Source organism: Oreochromis niloticus, linkage group LG22, assembly GCF_001858045.2.
Source record: "Oreochromis niloticus isolate F11D_XX linkage group LG22, O_niloticus_UMD_NMBU, whole genome shotgun sequence".
NCBI classification, from domain to species: domain Eukaryota; kingdom Metazoa; phylum Chordata; class Actinopteri; order Cichliformes; family Cichlidae; genus Oreochromis; species Oreochromis niloticus.
This window is the reverse complement of record NC_031985.2, coordinates 2,584,763-2,605,961: the sequence shown is the minus strand read 5'-3', so window position 1 is coordinate 2,605,961 and position 21,199 is coordinate 2,584,763. Positions and strand designations below refer to the sequence as shown.

At 41.5% G+C, this 21,199-nt stretch overlaps 2 protein-coding genes and 1 long non-coding RNA gene across 4 annotated transcripts in view; 2 read left to right on the top strand and 1 right to left on the bottom strand.

Moving 5' to 3' along the window:
* Positions 1-4,958: 4,958 nt before the first annotated feature.
* Positions 4,959-8,949, bottom strand: LOC100709381 (DEP domain-containing mTOR-interacting protein). The gene is made up of 5 exons (XM_005463682.3): positions 8,748-8,949; positions 6,547-6,723; positions 6,258-6,328; positions 5,808-5,912; positions 4,959-5,524 (listed from the first exon to the last, which is right to left on the bottom strand). The coding sequence occupies exons 1-5, from the start codon at positions 8,764-8,766 to the stop codon at positions 5,396-5,398; spliced, it is 501 nt and encodes a 166-aa protein (XP_005463739.1). The 5' UTR covers positions 8,767-8,949; the 3' UTR covers positions 4,959-5,395.
* A 5,636-nt stretch (positions 8,950-14,585) lies between these two features.
* Positions 14,586-19,871, top strand: LOC112843428 (uncharacterized). Of its 2 annotated transcripts, none has more exons than XR_003215751.1 (3): positions 14,586-15,641; positions 16,872-16,932; positions 18,582-19,871. It is a non-coding gene; the product is annotated as an uncharacterized LOC112843428 (long non-coding RNA). The 2 variants fall into 2 exon arrangements; XR_003215750.1 differs by having other exon boundaries at positions 14,586-16,932; positions 18,582-18,652; positions 18,843-19,871.
* A 159-nt stretch (positions 19,872-20,030) lies between these two features.
* The window catches only part of enpp2l (ectonucleotide pyrophosphatase/phosphodiesterase 2-like), a 34,332-nt gene continuing 33,163 nt past the window's right edge, over positions 20,031-21,199 (top strand). Inside the window, exon 1 of the mRNA XM_013266400.3 lies at positions 20,031-20,259. Coding sequence (XP_013121854.1) covers positions 20,242-20,259 — 18 coding nt within the window. The 5' untranslated portion in view covers positions 20,031-20,241. The remainder of the gene's footprint in view (positions 20,260-21,199) is intronic.

Below are 21,199 nucleotides of genomic sequence, written 5' to 3'. Positions count from 1 at the left end.
TTCACCTGCAGAGTCACAGATAAAGTCTGGCAACACGTCTTGATTGTGACTGAAAGGAAAATAATGATGATGCGCTCCCCCACCGAGGATACAGAGGGCTGCATGAAGCACACTGACACAGCTCTGCAAGGATGACAGGGAGACATCATCAGTCTCAATGGGACAGCAGTATGTATTAAATTATTCTGCATAATCTATTCTACAAAACTTCAATGAGTATAATCTACAGATTACCCCACAGAGCATCTGTTATTATTAGTGTTTACTAATAGCTATTAATATGCAAACTATAAACAATAACTATGGTTTATAGTTTCATAGTATATATATATAAACTATTAAAAAAGAGGCTTTTTGGTGGTCCTTGGTTCTGCCAGTAGGGGGCAGTGCAACAAAGGCGATCCATAGTTTTTGCAGCACTGACAGCACAGCTTCAATATTTACAGTCTGTTTCTGTATTTGACTTAAAGCTTCAGCTGTAATTAGTCAAATATATGTCTGAAGGACTCTTCTACATCCTGGCTTCTCTTCTGGCTTTTCACAGGAAGCCTGCCCTTCTGTTGAGAGTTTCTGAGCTTACCTAAAAGTTAAAGATTTGAACTGCAAGTATTGTTTTCGATACTGCAGCTACTTTAGAGGCCAGTCACGGTTCAACAGACAGCACACACAATTGCAAAGCTGCACCTGCATATACTCTGAGACCTGCAAACACTTTGCAAACAGTAATCAACCTTTTGAAATGAGAAATAGCTGCTTATTTACAGATTCTCTGTTTTGATGTCAGGAGGCATATATGTGATTAAGAGTATTTCATCTAGTAACCAAACATTTCTTTGTCATCTCAGCCCTGGTTCAGAGGGAGCTCAGCAGGTTAATTTCAATGAAAACAACAGTAGAAAAACCCAACAATCATATGACCCCCTATGAGCAAGCACTTTGGCGACAGTGGGAAGGAAAAACTCCCTTTTAACAGGAAGAACCAGGCTCAGGGAGGGGCGGGGCCATCTGCTGTGATTGGTTGGGGTGAGAGAAGGAAGACGGGATAAAGACATGCTGTGGAAGAGAGACAGAGATTAATAACAGATATGATTCAATGCAGAGAGGTCTATTAACACATAGTGAGTGAGAAAGGTGACTGGAAAGGAAAAACTCAATGCATCATGGGAATCCCCGGCAGTAGACCTTTTGGCCTGCACACACTTACTGTTAGCAGCTCGTTATTATTCCAACTATCCAACACGTTGCTGTTGGTGTAGATATCACAGTAACCACGATCGTTGTTGAAACAGAGCCACGCAGCTGTAAATGCAATACTATCCACCACTTTATCACTGCCACTGTAGCTGTCAGCACATCTGACATGATCCAGGGGATTAAGAGTAAAATATTCTGAAATCATATCCTGACTAGGATCCAATGTGACTCTGTTCTAGCATTGCTATGCTGCTTCTTCTGACAGTACATTCATGTAGTCTTCATAATGACAGTGAATTTATTATACAACAATCACTATTATGCCAAGCAGATGCTTTCAAGACATTGAAAACATTAGATATGACCACAGCCTGCTGTAATGCTGGGTAGACTCGAGTAGCTTCTGAGCCTTCGGTCAGACTTGAGCTGGTCTGATGTCCTGTAGTGTTCAAGTGTTTTGTTTTAATATGTCAGCCTGTTTAAGATACCATTTGTTAATAACCTTGAATGTTTCTGTCATCATCAGATGCTGCAGTTTCTGTAGAAGTCATTAACTTTGTCCACCGGTCTCTGTGACCTGATTATAATCACTTGCAGTAGTTTATAACAAACTCTATTGCTTTGGTATTTACTAAGGTTTATTTTCCTTCCTACTGGCTGGTAATAGGCTTTTTTAATCTCATCCTGATGATACATGTCACTATTTATCTGCCCTGAGGTAGCTTTGCATAATTCACGAGCCCTTCGATTCATCCTCTGTCTGAAATAAGCCACTTTAGCTCCTTTAAGACAAAGTTTGTCTGAATGATCTTCCTCTCACAAACAAAAGGTTTTAAAGTGAGCAGGTGCTCCTGTGCTCACAGCCAGAGCTGTACAGTATTACATCATGTTGGCAGACTTGTGTGTTTGTGTTGAATGTGTGCAACAAGCTCAGAGTGAAAACTCTGAGTTTTCTGAAACTCCCTGGAACATTTTAGGATAGGATGCCATTCTTGAGACAAGGGCAAGAACCTGAATATGACAATATGAGAAAGATCTGCCATTAGTGAAGTGTGAACACTTGAGGTAAAAGCTGTGGTAGTGATGAGAGGGCGCGGGGGAGAATGAAAGTGACGCTGAAAAGGTGAAACAAAGCTCTCACACTCGCCCCTGTCAGCAGCCGCAGGGATAAAGGGTTAAAAGTGCAGTGAAACAGAAGATAGTGACCTTTGCTCCTCGGGTCGACTGTAATATCACTTCTTCTTGGAACAGCAGCTCTGAGATCATTAAAGCCTGTTTTTATGAACTGGCTGTTTTTTCTAACTTTCGTTTAACCAAGAAACTCTTGAGATGAACAGTTAATTATTAGTCATCAGTGGGAGGATGAGATTATCTGTAATGACTTTAGTTAGACTGAAAGTTACTGGAAACAAACAGTTAAGCATAAATCGATCAATATATTTTATTTTATTTTGCTTTGCATAAATCTGATTGGCTTATACTATTTGTATGACATTTGTAGTTCTTAGAACATTTTTGTAACATTTCTGTTACAAAAACAAAAACACGTCTTCCAACTGATGCTAATGAGCTTTAATTACTATAAAGAATACAACAGGAGAGCGTGTCTTTCTCTCTGAAGGGTTTTATTTGTATTCAGCATTAAAAAAAATCAAAGCTTATTTACAGTCACAACGAAACTGAAATACAAGCAATTAAACATGCACAAACAAAAGAAAGGAAACAGTAATTTGAAGCAAATTAAAAATAATTAAGCAAAAGGGTAATATATACAGTTACACATTAAATATTGATTGCTTCTGTTGGAAAATGAAAAAGTTAAACACATTTAAAAAATTCAGTTTCTCAATCAATCATTTTAAACAATGATCCTTCAAACTGTCTGCATGAAAACCGGCGTTAACGACATAAGAGGAACCAAAAGACTCACCGAGTCTCCAGGATCCTCCCGCAGAGAGCAAAATGCTGCCTGCCGAGAGGCTTTACATATTAATAGAGGAATATCCCACAGACTCGCTCTCTCACAGGCACGTTATAAAAACAGGTATAAAAAGATAAAAGAATAAGAGACACTAAGCAGTGCAGTTACTCCGTCAGTAAGTTCAACTTGATCTACTTCACACTTCTTCTTTATACTCGAAGCTTCTTTTCTGGGAATCAGACACGAGTAGATGGAAAGGTAAACACATTGAAGGGCTAAAGAGCAGGAAGAGTGTGCGTTTCCAGGCGTGCTTTTTCCTGTGTGTGTGTGTGTGTGTGTCAGTGGGTGGGTGGGTAGATGGGGGGTAATTCAGGTGTGTGTAAGCACTCTTGTGATGGACGTAAGTAATGTATTTGTGTGTGGACGAGGAAGTGAGGTGGCGCGTGGGGTTAAAAGTCCAACCCGTCACAGTAAAAAAAAACAACAACTGTTGTCAACATCATGTCACTTCAGGAGACTCTGTGTAAGTCGACAGCATGCAGGCGTGTCTCAAAACGCCTGGAAATAAACGCGTTCAACATTGTGATATAAACCAACGTTTTCTCCTGTCCACTGTTATTCTCATTGGACTCACTGAGCCAGAGTGCATTTAGTTAATATAATAAAAGGGCCTGCTATCGTTAGACAAAGACAATATATTAATTAATAATACAAATTACTAGTTTTAGGGGAAAGACATTGTTGCTAGTAACTTGTGGTGACCAGAGACGGGCAGTAACGCGTTACTTGTAACGCGTTACTATAATTTGATTACTTTTTTCAAGTAACGAGTAATGTAAGGGATTACCATTGCAAAAACGGTAATTAGATTACCATTACTTTCCCGTAGGAACGCTGCGTTACTGCGTTACTAAAACCGTGATTTTTTGCCAGAACGTCTCATGACAGTGACGTAAGCGAGTGCGACGTTCGTGACAACAGCTGTCTGCAGATCAACAATGGATAATATATCAAGTGCAGAGAGAGTATGAGCGTGCAGCGTTTAAAGCGTGGAAGTACTGACCTTATTTTGAGTTTGATTCCATAAAAAGTAACAAAAACATTAGTGTTCACTGTTCACTGCGTGGGAAGAAAACTTCTTTTTACAGCGAAAAAACCCCTAAACTTCCAAGCAAGCAGCGAGTGCGCTACGACTGTAATGTGAAATTCACAGAGAAACTCGCGGATTCTTCCACTGACCGCTGCAGCACACCTGCACCAGGGTAAACCTCCTCCGCCTACCCCACTCCTGCTTTACAGGTGAAAATAGAGCAACAGGACCGCTAGTCTTTGATTTTATTTATTTTCTGCTGTGTTTTACTTGCATCTATTTGAAAGAGTGAGTGTAAACACAAAAACATATTTTATTTTATGTGCTGGAATGTGCAGAAAATAGGTTTAAATGTTAAACAAATTTCTTCCAGTCAGAGAATGTTGCATATAATTAAATTTTTGCTTGATGCATAAAGTTAAAAGATTAAAACTAATAAAACAAGTTTTAAAAAGAGACGTTTCCATTTGATTACATTTTGTATGATGGATTATGCAGAAAAAGTAGAATTGGGCTGAAAGATCTATCGCTTTATCACCTATTCAGGTTGTAAATCGTGTTTTTCAAAAGTAACTAAGTAACTAAGTAATTAATTACTATTGAAAATAAGTAATCAGTAAAGTAACGGGATTACTTTTGGGGGAAGTAATCAGTAATTAGTTACTGATTACTTTTTTCAAGTAACTTGACCAACACTGGTCGTGACGATGTCTGAACAGCACAGCTGTACCGGAGGAAAGCTGGCATCATGTGTGCCGCCTCCTACACACTGCATTCAGCAGCTTTGCATCATTATTTCCTGCAGCATGCATGCTACATGGGGAAATAACTGTGGAAAATATCCTGTCCACAGTGCATGTATGAAAAAATATTTCATGGCTGAACATTTATTTCAATAGAAACATTTCACCACTTTAACTGATCGCACATCACTGATAAATTCTACTCTCTGGATCGGAGCCAGACTCATTCCTGATGAAGCTACTCAGATGTTGCAAAATCATCTTTCAAATATACAAAAGTGTCCCTTCTGAAAACAACCGTACCCATCATCAGTTCAGCGACAGTTTAAAAACAAAAGACTTCCCGTGTTATCCCTAACAAACGGTTCTCCTCTTTCATTAATGCATCTTTGCAGTCTTTGTAGGAAAAACTCAAACAGGGCACGTGTAGGTCACATAACTCCAATCTCAGTTTTCAGCCTCTTCCATTACTTCCATCACCACAGTTCTGGGTCCCGTTAGGATCAGATAGCTGACTGTCCGGTAGTCCAGATCGAGAACGCTGAGGCCGTTGACTGAAACCACAAACTGGCGAACCTGCGGATCAGGACACGAGACAGGAAGTAAGAACTTTTTCAAGTGTTCTCTGCTGAAATCAGCATCATTTCCTTAAAAGAGTTGGCTTTTTGCCAGCCCATCACCATGTTGAGGTACAAACAACAGAACAGTCCAATCCTAGTTCAGCTTCAGTTGGCATCTCTTCAGCACAATATAAAGATATTTTGTGCATAAATTCACAGCAGTAGCTTCTTCCTGTACTTCTAACTGCTTTGGCTGTGACCGGGCTTCCTTTAGTAGCCACATACCCTGTCACGCTTACCTTCATCCCTGCGAGAGCAGCTGGACCCTGAGGCTCCACGGCCTGGATGTGACACGGCCTGTTTCCTCTGACCACGAACCCCCAGCCCACTGCATCACCCACAATCTGCAGACATACAGATGACAGTCATGCATTTATCTGCAGTGCATGTGCTATGGAAAAAAGTCGTTTACACAGAAAGTGAGAAAAAGACATCGTCTTTCTCATCCAGTGTTTTATTCATGAAGCCTGTGAAGCATTTGTCTTTCCTGACACCTGTTACACTCACTCCAGCACGAACACCATTTACAATCATCTTTGAAACATGTTCACATTCAAATAATAGAACAGCATTTTTAAAGAAACAAGGTGTCCCATTCGGTCATTTTTCTCTTGTACTGTAAAAAAAATATTACAAGTTTTTCCCTCAGATTAATAGAAAAGTCTTTCAAGTGTGTAAAATGAATTTACCGTGAAGGTTTTCCTGATGTAGGGTCCTCCTGGTTCTTGTAGCTCCTCTGTGCTCACTGGTCTCTTGAGAACTGAGACAAAAGTAAAAGACATTTTATATTTAATGCAAGCTGCTTTTGGCTGCTCCCTTATTCACGAGGAGTCGCCACAGTGGGTCACTTTCCATGTTTGATCTGGCAGATTTTTATCACTATAAACAGTTTAGTTTCTATTTTTGGTGAAGAAAAGAAGACGTGTGGAGGTCTAAAGCAGTTCCTTCATCTCTACAGTTGTTGAGCATTTTTATTACCAGATTTGGGGTTGGAGAGCACCAGGGAGGTGGAGGAGGAGGTGCTGGGGAGACCGACTAGTCCTCTGGTGTATATGTTTCCATCACTGCAGCTTCTCATCCGGGCTTCTCCCTGACCTCCACCGCAACCTCCACCACATCCACCTGTGACAGCTTTCACATCCTTGGATGACGTGACTGATGGAGACAGACAGGTTTCTATAACCTTAATATTCTGTTGATTATATTTCACATTTCAGCAAAAAAATTTGAGTTATTTACCAAATGAATATTGACATGAACATCTTGAGTTCCTGCTCTGATTTACTAGAGCAGCTCTGCATGATTCCCAGTACAAAATAATCAGTATTTATTTTTTTACTTGTGTTTGGTTGAATCTCATAGTTTGCTCCCTGAAACAAGTTATTTTAGTTCTTTGCCCTCTGAGCCGACTCTCCGTTTAGGCAGCGCTGCTCTGACCATCTGCAGGTCACAAACAGGTCTGAACAGCAGGCGAGCTTTCTGAGTCAGAGCTGTGTGCCTAACATGACCACATTAGAGATATTATACAGAGGCAGATTATTCACAATAAGTCACCTTTAAATGAATTAAAATATACATATTGTAGCAATAATGGATATGTATGCATATTTTTTTGCTTGTCCCCTCACTGCCCCACCCCTCAGGGAAACCTGGCCCAGGACAGAAGGTAAGTGTTGAAGTGATGAGATGGAGACTTCCATGTTTTCAATAATAAAGCTGACCCAGTTCTGTGTTTGACTTCCTTAATTTAACTTCCAACAATTCAGTTCAAACATGCTTTGATAAGAAGCTTCTTTAAATAGCAGAGATAAGCGGGGCTAACAGAGTTCATGGTGCTGATGGAGTTGTTCCTTCTGCTGTGAGACGAGGCAGTGTGATGAGCGCCTCGCTGCTGCATTCACCCCAGACCACGAGATGAAACCCGTCTTAGTTTCTGATGAGTTTAACACAGATTCATTCATTTCATCCTTTTTTTAGCGCATAAGTCTGAAACCATGTTTGCTCTGGTGCAGTTGTCATGAAAACGGAGAAGCAGTTTTAGACTGAAGAAGTGGTTAAAGTTGTAACAGTAACATTAAAAACATAAAAAACTTAGTAGAAACTATATACTTAGTATAAAGAAGAAACAAGGTTTCTTGAGGTTGCTATGAGTTAAGAGGTTAAACCATTAACATGTGAGGCCCGGGGGTCGTAATCATTACACGATTAGCTGAGCGTGAGAAAGTGTAGGACGCTCTGCTCCCTCATCCTTACAGTCTTTGAAACATTGTGTCTGTAAAAATATGAACTCTCACAGTGATGATGAAGGATGAGCCCAAACCAGCGCTACAGGAACGCTGCGAGTGTTGCAGATGCTTCAAAGATCAAACTTCCACACAGAAAATAAATCTGAGGGGACTTGAAGTGTAAAACTCTGTTAATGTGTTGAAGCAAATGTGGTGACATATGTAATAATTTGTGATAAAACTGATTCTGCCCGAAACCTCTGGGTCACTTTTTAAATCTGGTCATCTCCGTTTATTTATTTCCATAAATGTATTAGAACACAATGCGATGCTATAGGCTCAGTGTTTGTGGACTCTCCACTCCATCACACAGAGATCCACGGTTAGGTCGTTTTATTAAGAACAGCTGACTCAGTGAAGATTCACCTGGATAAGAAAATGACAGTAAAACAATAAAGTGTGTTTATTTGCTTCATGAAGGAAATGGTTGTCTTTGAATCATCACAGTACTTCCTCTGCACGATAATAATTTACTGTCTTCCTCATGTAGTGAAGTAAACGTGAGAAGTATCCACGCGAGCATCAGTACATGCAGTTGTGTCATAACAAGACAATTATTTTTTAATAAAAATGTAAAAGAAACATTATTTTTAAAGGTCATAATACAAATTAACCACACAAGCTGCTCTCTATTAACTCTAATTATGCTGCATCAGTGACACATGCAGGAGTACCATCTGCCAGCCACTGATGGAAAACCAGCTCTTGTGGGAGAAACTAAGAAGATTACTGTTATTGACTTGATACGAACAGCTCTGAGACTAAAAATAAATAAATAAAATACTAAAACTCTGACCTTTGACTTTCTTACAACTTTTTAAATTTCTTGTATCTTATTTGTTGTTTGTGACGTTGCTGACAGTCATGTCTCTGCTGTAAGCGAGATGTTCTTACCTCCTGTACGAGGTCCCATCTCTGTTCAAGTCCAACAAAAGCAAAATGCAGAAGATGAATGCAGAAGACGACAACCTTCAAAGGTGCACACCAACAGACCATCAGACTCTGAGTGTTGTCTGGCTTCAAGTGAGACTCTGCACAGGCTTGATGACACCTATCAGTTTTCTCACTTCAGTACTCAGTTATTGGACCTGTGATCTGAAAGGGAGGGTAGTCAGCTGGTTAGAAATAGACGTGCGTGACCGAGTTAAATATTAAACCCTCAAACAAACAAACCAGCCATCAGCAGGAGACAAGAGGCGACATGTAGTAAAATGTAAAAAATGAAAAATAACAGTGATACTCCAAACTGTAGAAATCTCACAGTACATTTTTATTTCTTATTCATGAGCTGTTAAACAATTATTGTCACAAAAAATCAAATAGTGCATGGGAGCTCTTCTATATCCCATAGCAAGAGGGGATTTCATTATTGCACTAATCTCTATAAACAGACTGTTGCACATAGATGAATCTGCATTGCGGTGCTAGATTTTTAGTACTGTAAACCTTGTGCTTTCTGTCTGTAGACACAGTGGCATCATGCACACTCTGCATGCATGTTTACCTGCTGGCAGACTTTGCTTGCATGCACTTTGTTTGGAGAGCAGAAAACAAAGCTTGTGCTCCTGCGCTGGAGGAAGATATCAAGCTTTGTGTTGCCATCACCTCAAACAGAACTCACTGTTCCTGAGGATCTATGAGCTTTCAGTTTCAGCTTTTGTACCACTGAAAGTTACTGTGTGATAATACAGGTGATTTCTGCATTAACAGTTTTGCACCGTGTAGTTTCAGAAGAAAAAAAACACTCAATCATTTGGCAGCTCTTGGCGACATTATAAGGAAGCGAGCGGCGACGTGAAGGATTTAGCAAGGTTTTTGCTTGTAAATGGGACTGAGCTTCAGCCTGGTTGCCATGCAGACTGGAGGAGCAGCTGCAGGTGGAGAGGAAGGGGAAACACAACGATCATTTCTGCTCTGATGGACAGAGCAGTGGAGATTTCCACCAGTCAGCACAGAGCAGTGACCACTGAGTTTTTGTCCATATTATTCAATCCCCTTTGGAGCATGAAATGCCCTAAAACATGTGCTGTGTGAAGTATTTTCTCTGAGCCTCATGTAATGAGGGTTCTTGACTTCCTTGTTACACCTTTATAGGTAGCTTCAAGTGGCCATCAGAGGAACTGCAGCATTTGCCACTTCTGTTTCAGCCCTGAGGTTGTCACTTGGTTTAAACTTGTCAATTGAGTCACACGGAAGGAGGAGACATGTGGTCGTAATCATTGTTATACTACAACAACAACAGCATGTGGGAGATAAATCCACATTCCACAGATACGTCCACATTCCTCTCTAATGTCTGGAGGTAAAATCTTGAGTTCAGATTACTCATCAGTGAGTTGGTCATGAGGCTAACAGCCAACAGAGCTCGTTAAACTGAAGATAAAACTACAAAGATACACGGACAGCTGTTGCCTTGAAAAACAGATCAATAGAATCAGGTAATATCCGGTTTCACACCGTTAACATTATCTTGGTCTAAACTACATTTTTGCCAATAATACCAGTTAGAATAAAAAGTGATTTAATCCTGGAGTGATATGAAGGTGACAGTGTAAACAAACCAGAAGACATTTGTGCCATTTCATTTATACCAAGAGACTCGATGTTTGTTTCTGGAGGAACAAAATGAATAAATAACTAATCATTAAGTAATAAATAAATAAGTAAAGCTCTTTTAAATGCATCAAAAAGAATCCAGGAGCAAGATTTGCATTTGATGAATTTATTACAAAACAAACAATAAATAAAAGTACAAAGTCTGTGCGTCGTGTCACCTTGGAGATAATATTTAGTCATTTCTCAGGACTCTGGTATCAGGATCAAACGATGATCATTTATTTACTTTTCCTGTCAAATATTTCATTTTATTAAGATGGACACAAATGTTAATTGTTTTATGTGACTTCCTTCTTCTACATTTTGATGTAGGTTTTAATATTTCTTTCAGCTAGAAAGGTGAATTTAATTATGGGAATTTCTGGAAGATCTTGGACTTAACAGTTTTCTTAATTATGAAGTTGTTGCTGTTGAGAGCAGATGTGACACTGTACTGGGAACACTGTACTGGGAACGGATGATATGGTGCGATTTCCTGCCATCAGCTAAAGTTCAGCCCTGCAAAACAAAACAAGCTCTTAACCTTTGACACAGTGACCCACAGGTCACGAACTCCTATAACACAACACGTCTCATATGTTTCTTTTATTTACCTGGAAACATTCAAATTAAGCAAGGATCTGTGGTTGTAAAGTATATGACTTCAAAGCAGTTTAGGGCATATGTGGGCGTCAGCTCTGTAACTGCTCATCCATAAAGGAGTTTTATAGTCAGCTTCCATCTTGGGCTTTTTCACTGGACACATTGTGACTCACACTGTTTTGTTTATATGGTGACTTTTCCAGTTATTTCCAAATTTAACCAGAAGTAACAGTGAGCAGATTGTGTTAGTGGTTCCATTCATTTATTTTCTTCCACTTCGGTTCATGGCTGGGAGGGGCGCTGGAGCGAGATGCAGGGTACACTCTGGGCAGGATGGCAACCTGCCGCAGGACTAACATGGTCAGCAGATGTTTCCTCAAAGGCAATATCCTTGGATTAAAGCCTGGATCTCTGCAGCAGTTTAATAACAGCTCAGAGTTATTATTAAAGTGTTGAGAAGTGTTAAAGGTGTGAGCTGTTACCATTCAGTACCTGCGTCAAGCTGCTGGTTAACATTTTTCTCCACAGTGACATTTGAAGACTTGCAAAGGTGCTTTCATCATGAAACGAACACGCAGCGTTTACGCTGTTCCACTCCATGTGGCAAACTGTCTGTGTGTGTGTGTGTGTGTGTGTGTGTGTGTGTGTGTGTGTGTGTGTGTGTGTGTCTGTGTGTGTGTGTGTGTCTGTCTGTCTGTGTGTGTGTGTGTGTGTGTGTGTGTGTGTGTGTGTGTCTGTGTCTGTGTGTGTGTGTGTGTGTCTGTATCTGTGTGTGTGTGTGTGTGTGTGTGTGTGTGTGTGTGTGTGTAGTGGGGCCCCAGTGAAGTTCCTTGATTTCATACAAGTAGAAAATGGAAAACCACTGAATTTCAGTGTGTTTTAGACTATTTGAAGTGTTCTTTGTTCACAGTTTAAAGCAGGGGTGGAGGAACTCCAGGCCTCGAGGGCTGGTGTCCTGCAGGTTTTAGATCTCACCCTGGGCCAACAGACCTGAATCAAATGACTAGTTCATTCCCAGGCCTCTGGAGAACTTCAAGACATGTCGAGGACGTCATTTAGCCGTTTAAATCAGCTGTGTTGGATCAAGGACACATCTAAAACCTGCAGGACGTCGGAGTTCTATGTCTTTTCTGAGCATCTCACTGCATGTGATGTGTGAATGGCAAGCTACAAACTTATAATGTGAAGTAAACCAGGACGGGCAGGTTACAGCAGGTTACAGCAGGTTACAGCAGTTCTGAGTTTGTTTTGAGTGCTGAGTAAAGCTGATTCCCAAAGATCCAAGTGTAAAAACAATCTTCTGTCTCAGTTGAATTAAGTGTTCGTGTTACATGTTGCTCCTTTGTCTACATGTTAAAACAGAGCCAGCTCTGTCAGCCACATTATTTTCTTTCTTTCTGGAGCTCACTTTTGTTTCTTGTCTTCACCACTGATAGCAAAAAAATAAATAAATGGTAACTCTAATTAAAGCTAACCAAGCTGTTCAAAACTGAACCAAAACTCACAAATGCAAGTGACTCAAATAAAAGTTGCAACATATTCTGAATAAGTTAGATGGAGCTGGGTCCCCCCGGCCCATCTTCCTAACACAGAGATGCAGGCTGGAGTCTGGGAGGAGGATCTGGGGCTGAGAGAAGAAGATTCAGATGAGTAAGTCAGACAACTCCAAAGCTGGAGTAATGCTGTCATATAGGCTGGCAGAGCAATATGACAAGGAACAGGAAGAACTGGTGCTTTTACCCAGCAGGTGAGTGATTCATTGATACCAAAGAGTGTGGTTCACTTTTTATCAAACTGGTCTCTGTGTGAGTGGTGAAACCACACCAACCTCATCGACTTGGAAAAATTGGAAAATTTGATGTGCATGGACACAAATCAGTAGATATGAAGCCAAACAAACAAACATACCGTTTGTTTGTTTGGCTTCATATCTACTGATTTGTGTCTGTAGATCTAAGTAGATCTAAAGCAGCTGACGTTCACAATATAATTTCATTAATCTTTCTGAGAATGTAGAAAATAGCAGCTCATTAATAACCTTTGTATGGGAAATGTTTGTCCTAAATTTAAAAGCTTATTTCACAATTGGGCTTCATTTAAAATCAATCACCCGAGACAGCGGTTACATTAAAGCACACGTGACACAAGAACGAGCAATAAGAGCCGCTAATGAGGTTCTTTGTCTTGATGGGCTTATTATAATGTCCGTTTTTAGTTCTTTAATCACAAAGTAATTAAATTCCCAGTGAGGGAAAACATAAAGGTTAAAAAGTAGACTATAAAAAGACTAATCACTTCTCTTTCTCACTGCATATTCAGTAGAAGTGCCCTTGAGCAAAGCATGTGAGGCCTCCGTTTGTGAGCGTCTTGCTCACGATGAGATTTGGACATGTTTTGAGGTCGTTTGAATAACTGACTGCTGGAAGCTTCGTGGATGTAAAATCCACTGATTAAGTATCACTCGCTGTGCACTTCCTCGTTAATAATGGAACATTGTCCTCAGCAGCGGTGATCTAACGCTGTCGTGTCTCATTGATTACACGGATCAATGAGCTCCCAGACTACAGGACACAGAGCAGCACAGTCAATACACATAATGTTTTACAGAACTGTTAACGTGTTTAACTATTGATCCACTGTCTTTATTTAAATATACGGCGCTTTTCTCAGCTGTAAATCCTGACTCTTGGAAAGATCATCCATTAAAAGCGCCTCATCATCAGTGCTGCGTGCAGATACAAATATGAAGCTGCAGCTTTGGGGCTGTAAAGATCTGACTTTGACTTATAGTACGGCACAAAATGTTTGGCATGGTTTATTTTTGTTCATCTTTACAGGACTATGAGTAAACTTTAATATTTCCGACCTTCTGCCTGTTTTCTGCAGGTACCGCCTCACCTCCTTTGTAAAAGAGCCACTGCTGCCCTCTGCTGGACAAAAGCTTCACTCACACCGTCGCTGCTAAATTTTCTTCTTAACAGTTAATCAATAAATGTTGTGCTGCTTTATTCAAATCTGCTGTGTTGCTTTGTGAGAATGAGTTTGTGACGTGAACATATTCAAATATAGAATGAAGTGATTGCTAATTATTTTTTGCCTTGCTGGCATTTAGCACCATTATTGACTAAATGTTCTAAGTGCAGTGTTGCAACTAAACCAAGACACAACCAAAACCCAAAGAGGACACCTGAGGGTGGAGAGCCACACTGGGCCCAGCTGTTGACAGTATTGCTGATTGGAAACAAGTTTCACGTCCTCCCCAAAGCCTGCACAGAAACTGCAGGGTGGAGTTGGTTATGATGCCTTCACCTTAACTAAAGTTTCTTTCTTTGTCAGGGTCCCTGCTGGGATGGAGGGTTTTCCTCCTTTCTCTGCTGGCCCGTGCCCTCAGGGGGGGTAATGAGCTGGGTTTTCTCCCCTTTGGTGGAGGTTTTTTGTTCCTGTGCCTCAGCTGTTGCTAATCCCAGTAAAGAAGTCCTGTGGCATTTAAGGACCGTCTGCAATTTCTTGCTGGATTAGTGTTGCCTATGATAACCAGCTAGTCCCCTTGTTCTTCTCACCGTCACCCTTACCTGGTTTACTTGAGTTGTTCACCTGTAGGAAGAATGCTTACCTTGCTCACCTGCCTGCGTGCTCTCCACCACTCCTTCATCTCTCTGGGCTCGGTTGGCTGCCTGCACACTCACCTGCCAAATAAAACCAATCAAGAACTTAAATCCTGGATCTTAATTAATCCCTGTTCTCCTCTCTGACAGAAGTCTCTGACCAGCTCCAGCAGAGTCAGCACTTGTCTCTGCCTGTCACATCCTTGGTGTTCTGATAGTTTTTTCTTTCTGAAAACTGTTAAAAGCTTCTGAGTTCGATTTTTGACTCGTTGTCTCTGTTTTCAATGACACTGTTGGCTTGTGGTCTTAATGAAGTGCATTGGGCTGGATGATTTGGGACAATAGAAATGAAATGAAATTGAGTGACACAAAAAGCAGTTTATGTATAAAATATCTGATGTTACACATGAACACTGGACCCGGCTGTTTGTGTGGGTGTGTGTTTGAGCGTAGTGAGGCAAATATTAACCCTGTCCAAAGTACATTACTGTTCCAGAATTACGATGAGCAAAGAGTTCATGTATCTCAGTGCGATGCTATCTGAACTTCAAACTGCATTCAGGAGCACATGTCGCTCTAAACACACATTTAAATGTGTAATGATAACATTTCCACGTTTTGCTTCAGACATGTGGAAGCTGTTCAGTGGTGGGAACTGCAGCCATGCGTTAATGTGTTAACTGTAGCAAGTTTATAAAGAAAGAAGATGTTAAGTGTGATTGTTTTAAAAGGGACTATTATGCTCCTCTTTATTTTCTTTCATATGTACTATTACAACAATCACACAAGCTGGGAAAGAAGCACAGGCAAAGAAAACCAGAGTAAGTGTCAGAGATGGAGAAAGTAGGGCCGGGACTTCCTGTGTGGAGGTCAGTGCGTTTATTTACAGTGAATCAAATAACAAAGGTCCAAATAATCCTCTCCACGGGGTTTCTTCCTGTGCTCGTTCCTCGCTCCCGTGCCGTGGCTTCTCCTGGTGTCTGTGGTGAGTAATCTTATCCTGATGTACAACAGTGCTCCACTCCTACTCGTTTCTGCAACCCTGTGGAAACAACAACAGGCAGCTGTTAGTACATGCCGAGAGCTGAGAACCAAGATACTGTTGCAAACTAGCTGGGAACTGACTGGGATTCTCACAACAATCCACTGCAGCTCAGCTACTCTGTTAAACAGTCCCTCAGACGAGGCTGATCAGCGATAGATGCGTGTAATTATCCCTCATCAGGTGTGGCTGGCCTCACGGTGGGAAACACACTCCAGGCCTGGTGTCCCAGGGAAACCAGGACACCGCCAACAACAACAACAGCACATACATGTTAAACAGACACACAGGCAGGGCGACCAGTGAGGACTGCCAGCCCAAGAAATATAAACAAGTCCACTTATTCATGAACCCTGGGTCCCCAGAGCCGGGCCTATGACAGTAAGTTTATAAGCTTTTAGAATGAAGCAGGAAAAACCAGCAAAAAATGACCCAAACATCATAAAAGTGATGTAACAAAGCTGAAGTTTAACATTAAATCTGTCAGAAATGTATTTGTAGTTTTAAAAATGGAGCTGACCTGCAACTGATAATAACACAAACGCAAACAGCTGTTCTCGCTAACTGTCTTTTTATGTGTTAAAGTTAAGTGGTGTCGTTGGCACCTTAATGCAATCACATAACCATCACCTAGTAAGTAAGCTGCTGGCTCAGTGCAGACTGTGCATGTGTAAGCACTGTTTAGGAAGCATCCGCCCTTCTGGTTGTGTCACACTCCTTCCTGCCTCTCCGGTTAGGCTGAGCTGACAACGGCACTGTGAGCCACGAGAGAAGGAAGTTCAGATTCTGTAAAGTCAGCACTTCTGTCCACAACGTTCATGAGTCAGTGTTCAGTTCAGGCTGATGAACATAAAGATTCGGTCGCAAACTGTTATTTCATCTCGTGTTTGAAGTTTGAAGATTTGAATAAAAAAAAAAACCCTGCAAAGTTTTCATATGCATGTGTTTATATTTGCATGTCTGCAAAGTCTTTTGAATTTTCCTCTTGCACTCAGATACTGAGATAAACAAGGTAACTAAATATCCACCCAGCCATCCTCACCCGGTGGCAGCAGGCCCCTGGTGACCCTGAAGAATGAAATAAAATGCCTGTACACAACATTTTAAGTCTGGATGTTTTTGCGCTTCATGCACCTCCATATCTCACCGGTTTTGCTGCTGTGGTTTGTCCAGGTGCTTTGAAATTCAAGCTGTGGCCTGAGCACCTCGTGGGATCAGCCAGCCAAAGCCTCAGGTGAGACATGTGAACACACCAGCTGGTAGGAACGTGTAATCTTTGTATTTGCATCAAAGCTTCCAGAGGCTCAGAAACAACCACGAATCAGGCCCTGTTTCTTAAAATGCTTTCAAATGTTTTGGCTTTTGTGTTCTTGTCCATGAAAATCACTGTGTGTGCTTCTGGGATGCAGCCGTGGGCCGTGCCTCTGTATAATGCGTGCCCATGCATATGTGACTGTTTATGCCTGTGTGTGGTCTTTGTAAGACGAGGATGTTTCTCCCTGAGGTGATGGATGTACAGATCAATTTCAAAGCCCAGAGAGCTCCCTTCCCCCAGTAACCCCCCCAACATAGTATTCCCAGCAGAGTGCAGACTGTCAGTGAGAGCAGAGCCTTTTAAAAGCCTGCATGTGCTGTTAAACATGGCTAAGCTCTGACTTTCTGCGGTCATCATCCAACCGTACAGAACAGATAAACATCTTTTGAAGGCTCACGCCCGCCGTACACAGGGCGCCATCAGAGAGAGTGCAGAGACGAGATAGCTTTGACTAATAGCGTTCTCTTCGTAGTGTTGTGTCTCCGTCTCGCTGTTTGCACAGTGAGAAATGTGAGACGTTCACATGCTGATTTGGCTGCACTGCAGGTTTCAGGTATCTTTGCGCTTTCAGTCATTTCAGTCAGAAAGACCGAGGCTGAGCTAAACGGCTTCTGATGCTTGTGGATCAGCCTTTTCTCTCCGTTCATGGGACCTGACATGTATACAAAGTCCCTTAAATGTTTACATGTGTTTACAAGTGTTGGCCATTAATCATTTATTTAATGATTTGGTTATTTCGCTATGCCATGAATTTCAAGTAGGTTCACATGCATTGAAATACAACAGACTTTGATTGCTTCAGTAAAAAAAAAACAGGCGAGTAAGCTGATGTGTTTGATGTCCTTGAACAAGTCAATAAATGCCGACCTGCAGCACATGACCTCTGACCTCTCCACTGAAATTTGAGCATGTGTGTCTAAAGTAAAGGAAACGTATGAAACGTCTTCAATTCTACCGAGCTTTAATGGAGCCCTCTGAGGTGCATCTGTGTCACCTCTGAGGTGTCTCACGAACACAAATCCAAAAGTTTGTCGTCGTTGTCTGAGGCGGAGGCTTACGGGGCAGAATGGCTATGTGGGTGGTCCTGTACACACGGCTTCTGGATAGCCTTTAATAGCCTGCTGTTGTGTTGTAGCAGGCGGGAATATTAGTGGACACGTTTACAACCATATTTTTTCTTCTTGATCTCTACTGGAGTAGACCTGCGCGATTCACGGTTCGAACTGAATCCATCCTTTCATCCATCAAATTTCTGCTGCTTCTCTAAGCAGAGATATCCAGACCCCCATGCCCCAGGCTGCCTCTTCCACTCCAGGCGGTACACTGAGAATCTCTCCAGCACGCCACCCTCAGATCCTAGACACCCTATGGTGTATGAGCTCATTTCCTCAGCTGGTATCAGCACTTTACTTATTTGGTATGTTACCCCCCCCCCATCAATTTTCCTCATTTATTTATTTATTTTTTTTACCTGTTCTTTGCTTTAATACCAAACTTTGGTTCATCCTGTCTGAAGCATGCTGTTTCAGCTCATCGATCTTTTGTTTCTGATTTGCTCCCCCTCACAGAAGATGTGGACAGCAGGTGGGTGGGGCTGCTGTGGGCTATCTCCATGACAACAAGCAGATCTCAGAATAGGGTAAAGCCATGTTCAGTATAAACTTAAATAAATGAATTTATAAGTAAAGCTTCAGCAAATTACAGCCCATGTTTGCTACTCCATAACCACAGTATTAGCTTTACTTTATGCTTGAACAGCAGCGTCAGGGCCTTCTTTGCTGGCTCTGTGAAAACCAAACAAACAGTAACCATAATTGTGCTTTTCTTAGTTGAACTATTTGCATCTGACATGAACTCCTCCTTCATCCTGGATGAAACTCTACCTTCTTCTGTGAACAAAGAGGAACACAGCCTGGGGGATGATTGTGCACTGGTGAATTATTCCTGAGGTATGTGAATTTCATAGAAACAGTAAAAAAAAAACAAAAAAACACCTCAAAGCAGAGACCAACAGGTTTACTTTAAAAGCCCTCACTGCCCACATCTTTACATAGATGCCCGTGGAAAGCCCATCCTTATGCACTGCAGTACTTTCCTGTTGAAAGTCATGGGCATTGGCTCACTGGTCCCTCTGTTTTGGAACATTTGCAAACAGAACACAAAGTGTATTCATGCAGGGAGTATCCTCACTGTAGTCACTGAGCGACGTGGCAGACCTTGGTCTAAACAGTTCTGTTTTACTGCTTTAGCCAAAATTCATTTTAAGATTAGTGAAATAACAGGCCCAATGTTTAGCTCAACCTACTGTTTGAGTTATAAGGAAATGTGAACTTTTTAAGTTTAACAGAGCTTACAGTGTTCACAAACCCCGTCCTGTGGATTTTCCACAGTTTGCTGGTATTTTCAGATGATCTTCAGTATTACACTGGCAGGAATAAAGACTCAAAATGGGGTGAAACTGGGGCGAGGCTGCTTTCTGTTTTTCTGAAACATCAGCTCACAGTTACTGTGCATTGCTCAGATTTCACCACCAGTCATTAGGCAATGCTAAGCATTTGATAAGACAACGTACAGTTCTTTGCGGTCAGTTTGGGACTTTGACTCAGACTAGTGCAACATTTCTCAGGAAAATTCAAAACTGCTTTGTTATGCAATATGTGTCCATGCACACTTTTCTTATTTGTTTTGAAAAAATCACAGCAGCTTACTAAAGAGACCTTTAAATCCCAGCTGTCTGTGCTCATTATGACAAAGTTTCATCAACCTCACATAAATCAGGGCCAATTATTCTGTCCAGCAGATCAATGAAACCACCATATTCCTTTAAGACAGAAAACGGCTGAGGATCAGAGATTATACAATTTTCTTTTCCCCGTGAGTGCCCCCATACACCCCCCTCCTCCCCCTCCCCCCTCTCTCTGTGATCAGTTCAATGCTGCTGACTGTGTTGGACTCCGGAGCGTCACCCCGACCTGACGCTCTCTTGTACCACAGCGCAGCTGTTACCATTACTTCATCTCTTATTGGATCAAGACCGAGAGAGGCAGAGAGAGGGCGAGAGAGAGAGAGAGAGAGCAAAGGCAAACAAGTGGAGAGAGAGAGAGAGAGTTGGAAGCCAGCGCTGTGCTTCATCGATCTGCAGAGGTGCACCGAGGACCTTCTGTCGGACACATCTGATCTTTCAGTTTTTATTAAGGGAATGCCAGAAGTAGAGTCGCTCTTTGGAAAATGCTTCTGGAAAATTTGGTACGGTAAGACTGTGACAGTTTTGTTGGTTTGATTTCAGCGTTGTGTAGTTTTAGCTTCATTTAAAGTGTTTCCCAGCTCCGCCCCGCCTGCCCTCTAAACAAAGATTGCACGGCTGCAGATCTGATGTATCGACCTGAGAGCGAGACAATCGCTCTGTGCCTTACATCCGCGCAAAGCGCAAACCTGGAAGCTTTACCTTAAGAAAGAAGGGATTGCATAACTCTGAGGAGAAGTATCGATTATGCAGCAGCGATGACTGCTGCTGTTATTTTTGGTCTGACTCACACCGGGACAGATGATGATGATGATGATGATGGATAGCCTGGAACAGCTCATTGTCAACAATGTCGCAGATTTGTTTACCTGTGGGAGGTAAAGGTAAGCAGAAAGCTGTAGGTTAACGGTTCCACTATGGATCACTCACGTCAGGACGTGGGTCTGATCACCATCATCACTATTATTATCATTAATTTTAGAATGAATTGAAGTTAGCAATGTTTTGATAAGTGTTTTGTATTACTTGTATAGTGTGCGAGGTATTGCAATATATTAAAAATGAATAATACCTGAATTAGTCATCAGTCATTGGATCGTCATAGTTTAAAGAACACACCAGTCCACACTGAGTTAACATCCAAATACCCGGATAACATACTGATACTGGCAACCTTGAGCTCTCTGAGGGGCAGACATGATCCACAAGTCATGACGCTGTATTGACATAGGTTATGACAGCTGTAGTGTGGAGGAGAAGTCACAATACATCTAACATCTGGCCAATACATGCTGAGTCAACAAAAAATATCCAGTTACCAGACACATCTGGACCTAATCGGGCTACTTTGGGATTTTATAACTCAGTTATGGCACAGAAATGTTACCACAGCTGACATATGACACATATGAGGTTGACCTGTTGCAGAGTTGGGGTGACCAG

Excerpts from the sequence above, each read along its gene's own strand:
- LOC100709381 (XM_005463682.3), bottom strand. Across the intron at positions 5,913-6,257 it reads ACATCAGGAAAACCTTCACG|ATTGTGGGTGATGCAGTGGG; the intron begins GTAAATTCATTT and ends GTATGTCTGCAG. Across the intron at positions 5,525-5,807 it reads CTGCTCTCGCAGGGATGAAG|GTTCGCCAGTTTGTGGTTTC; the intron begins GTAAGCGTGACA and ends CCTGATCCGCAG.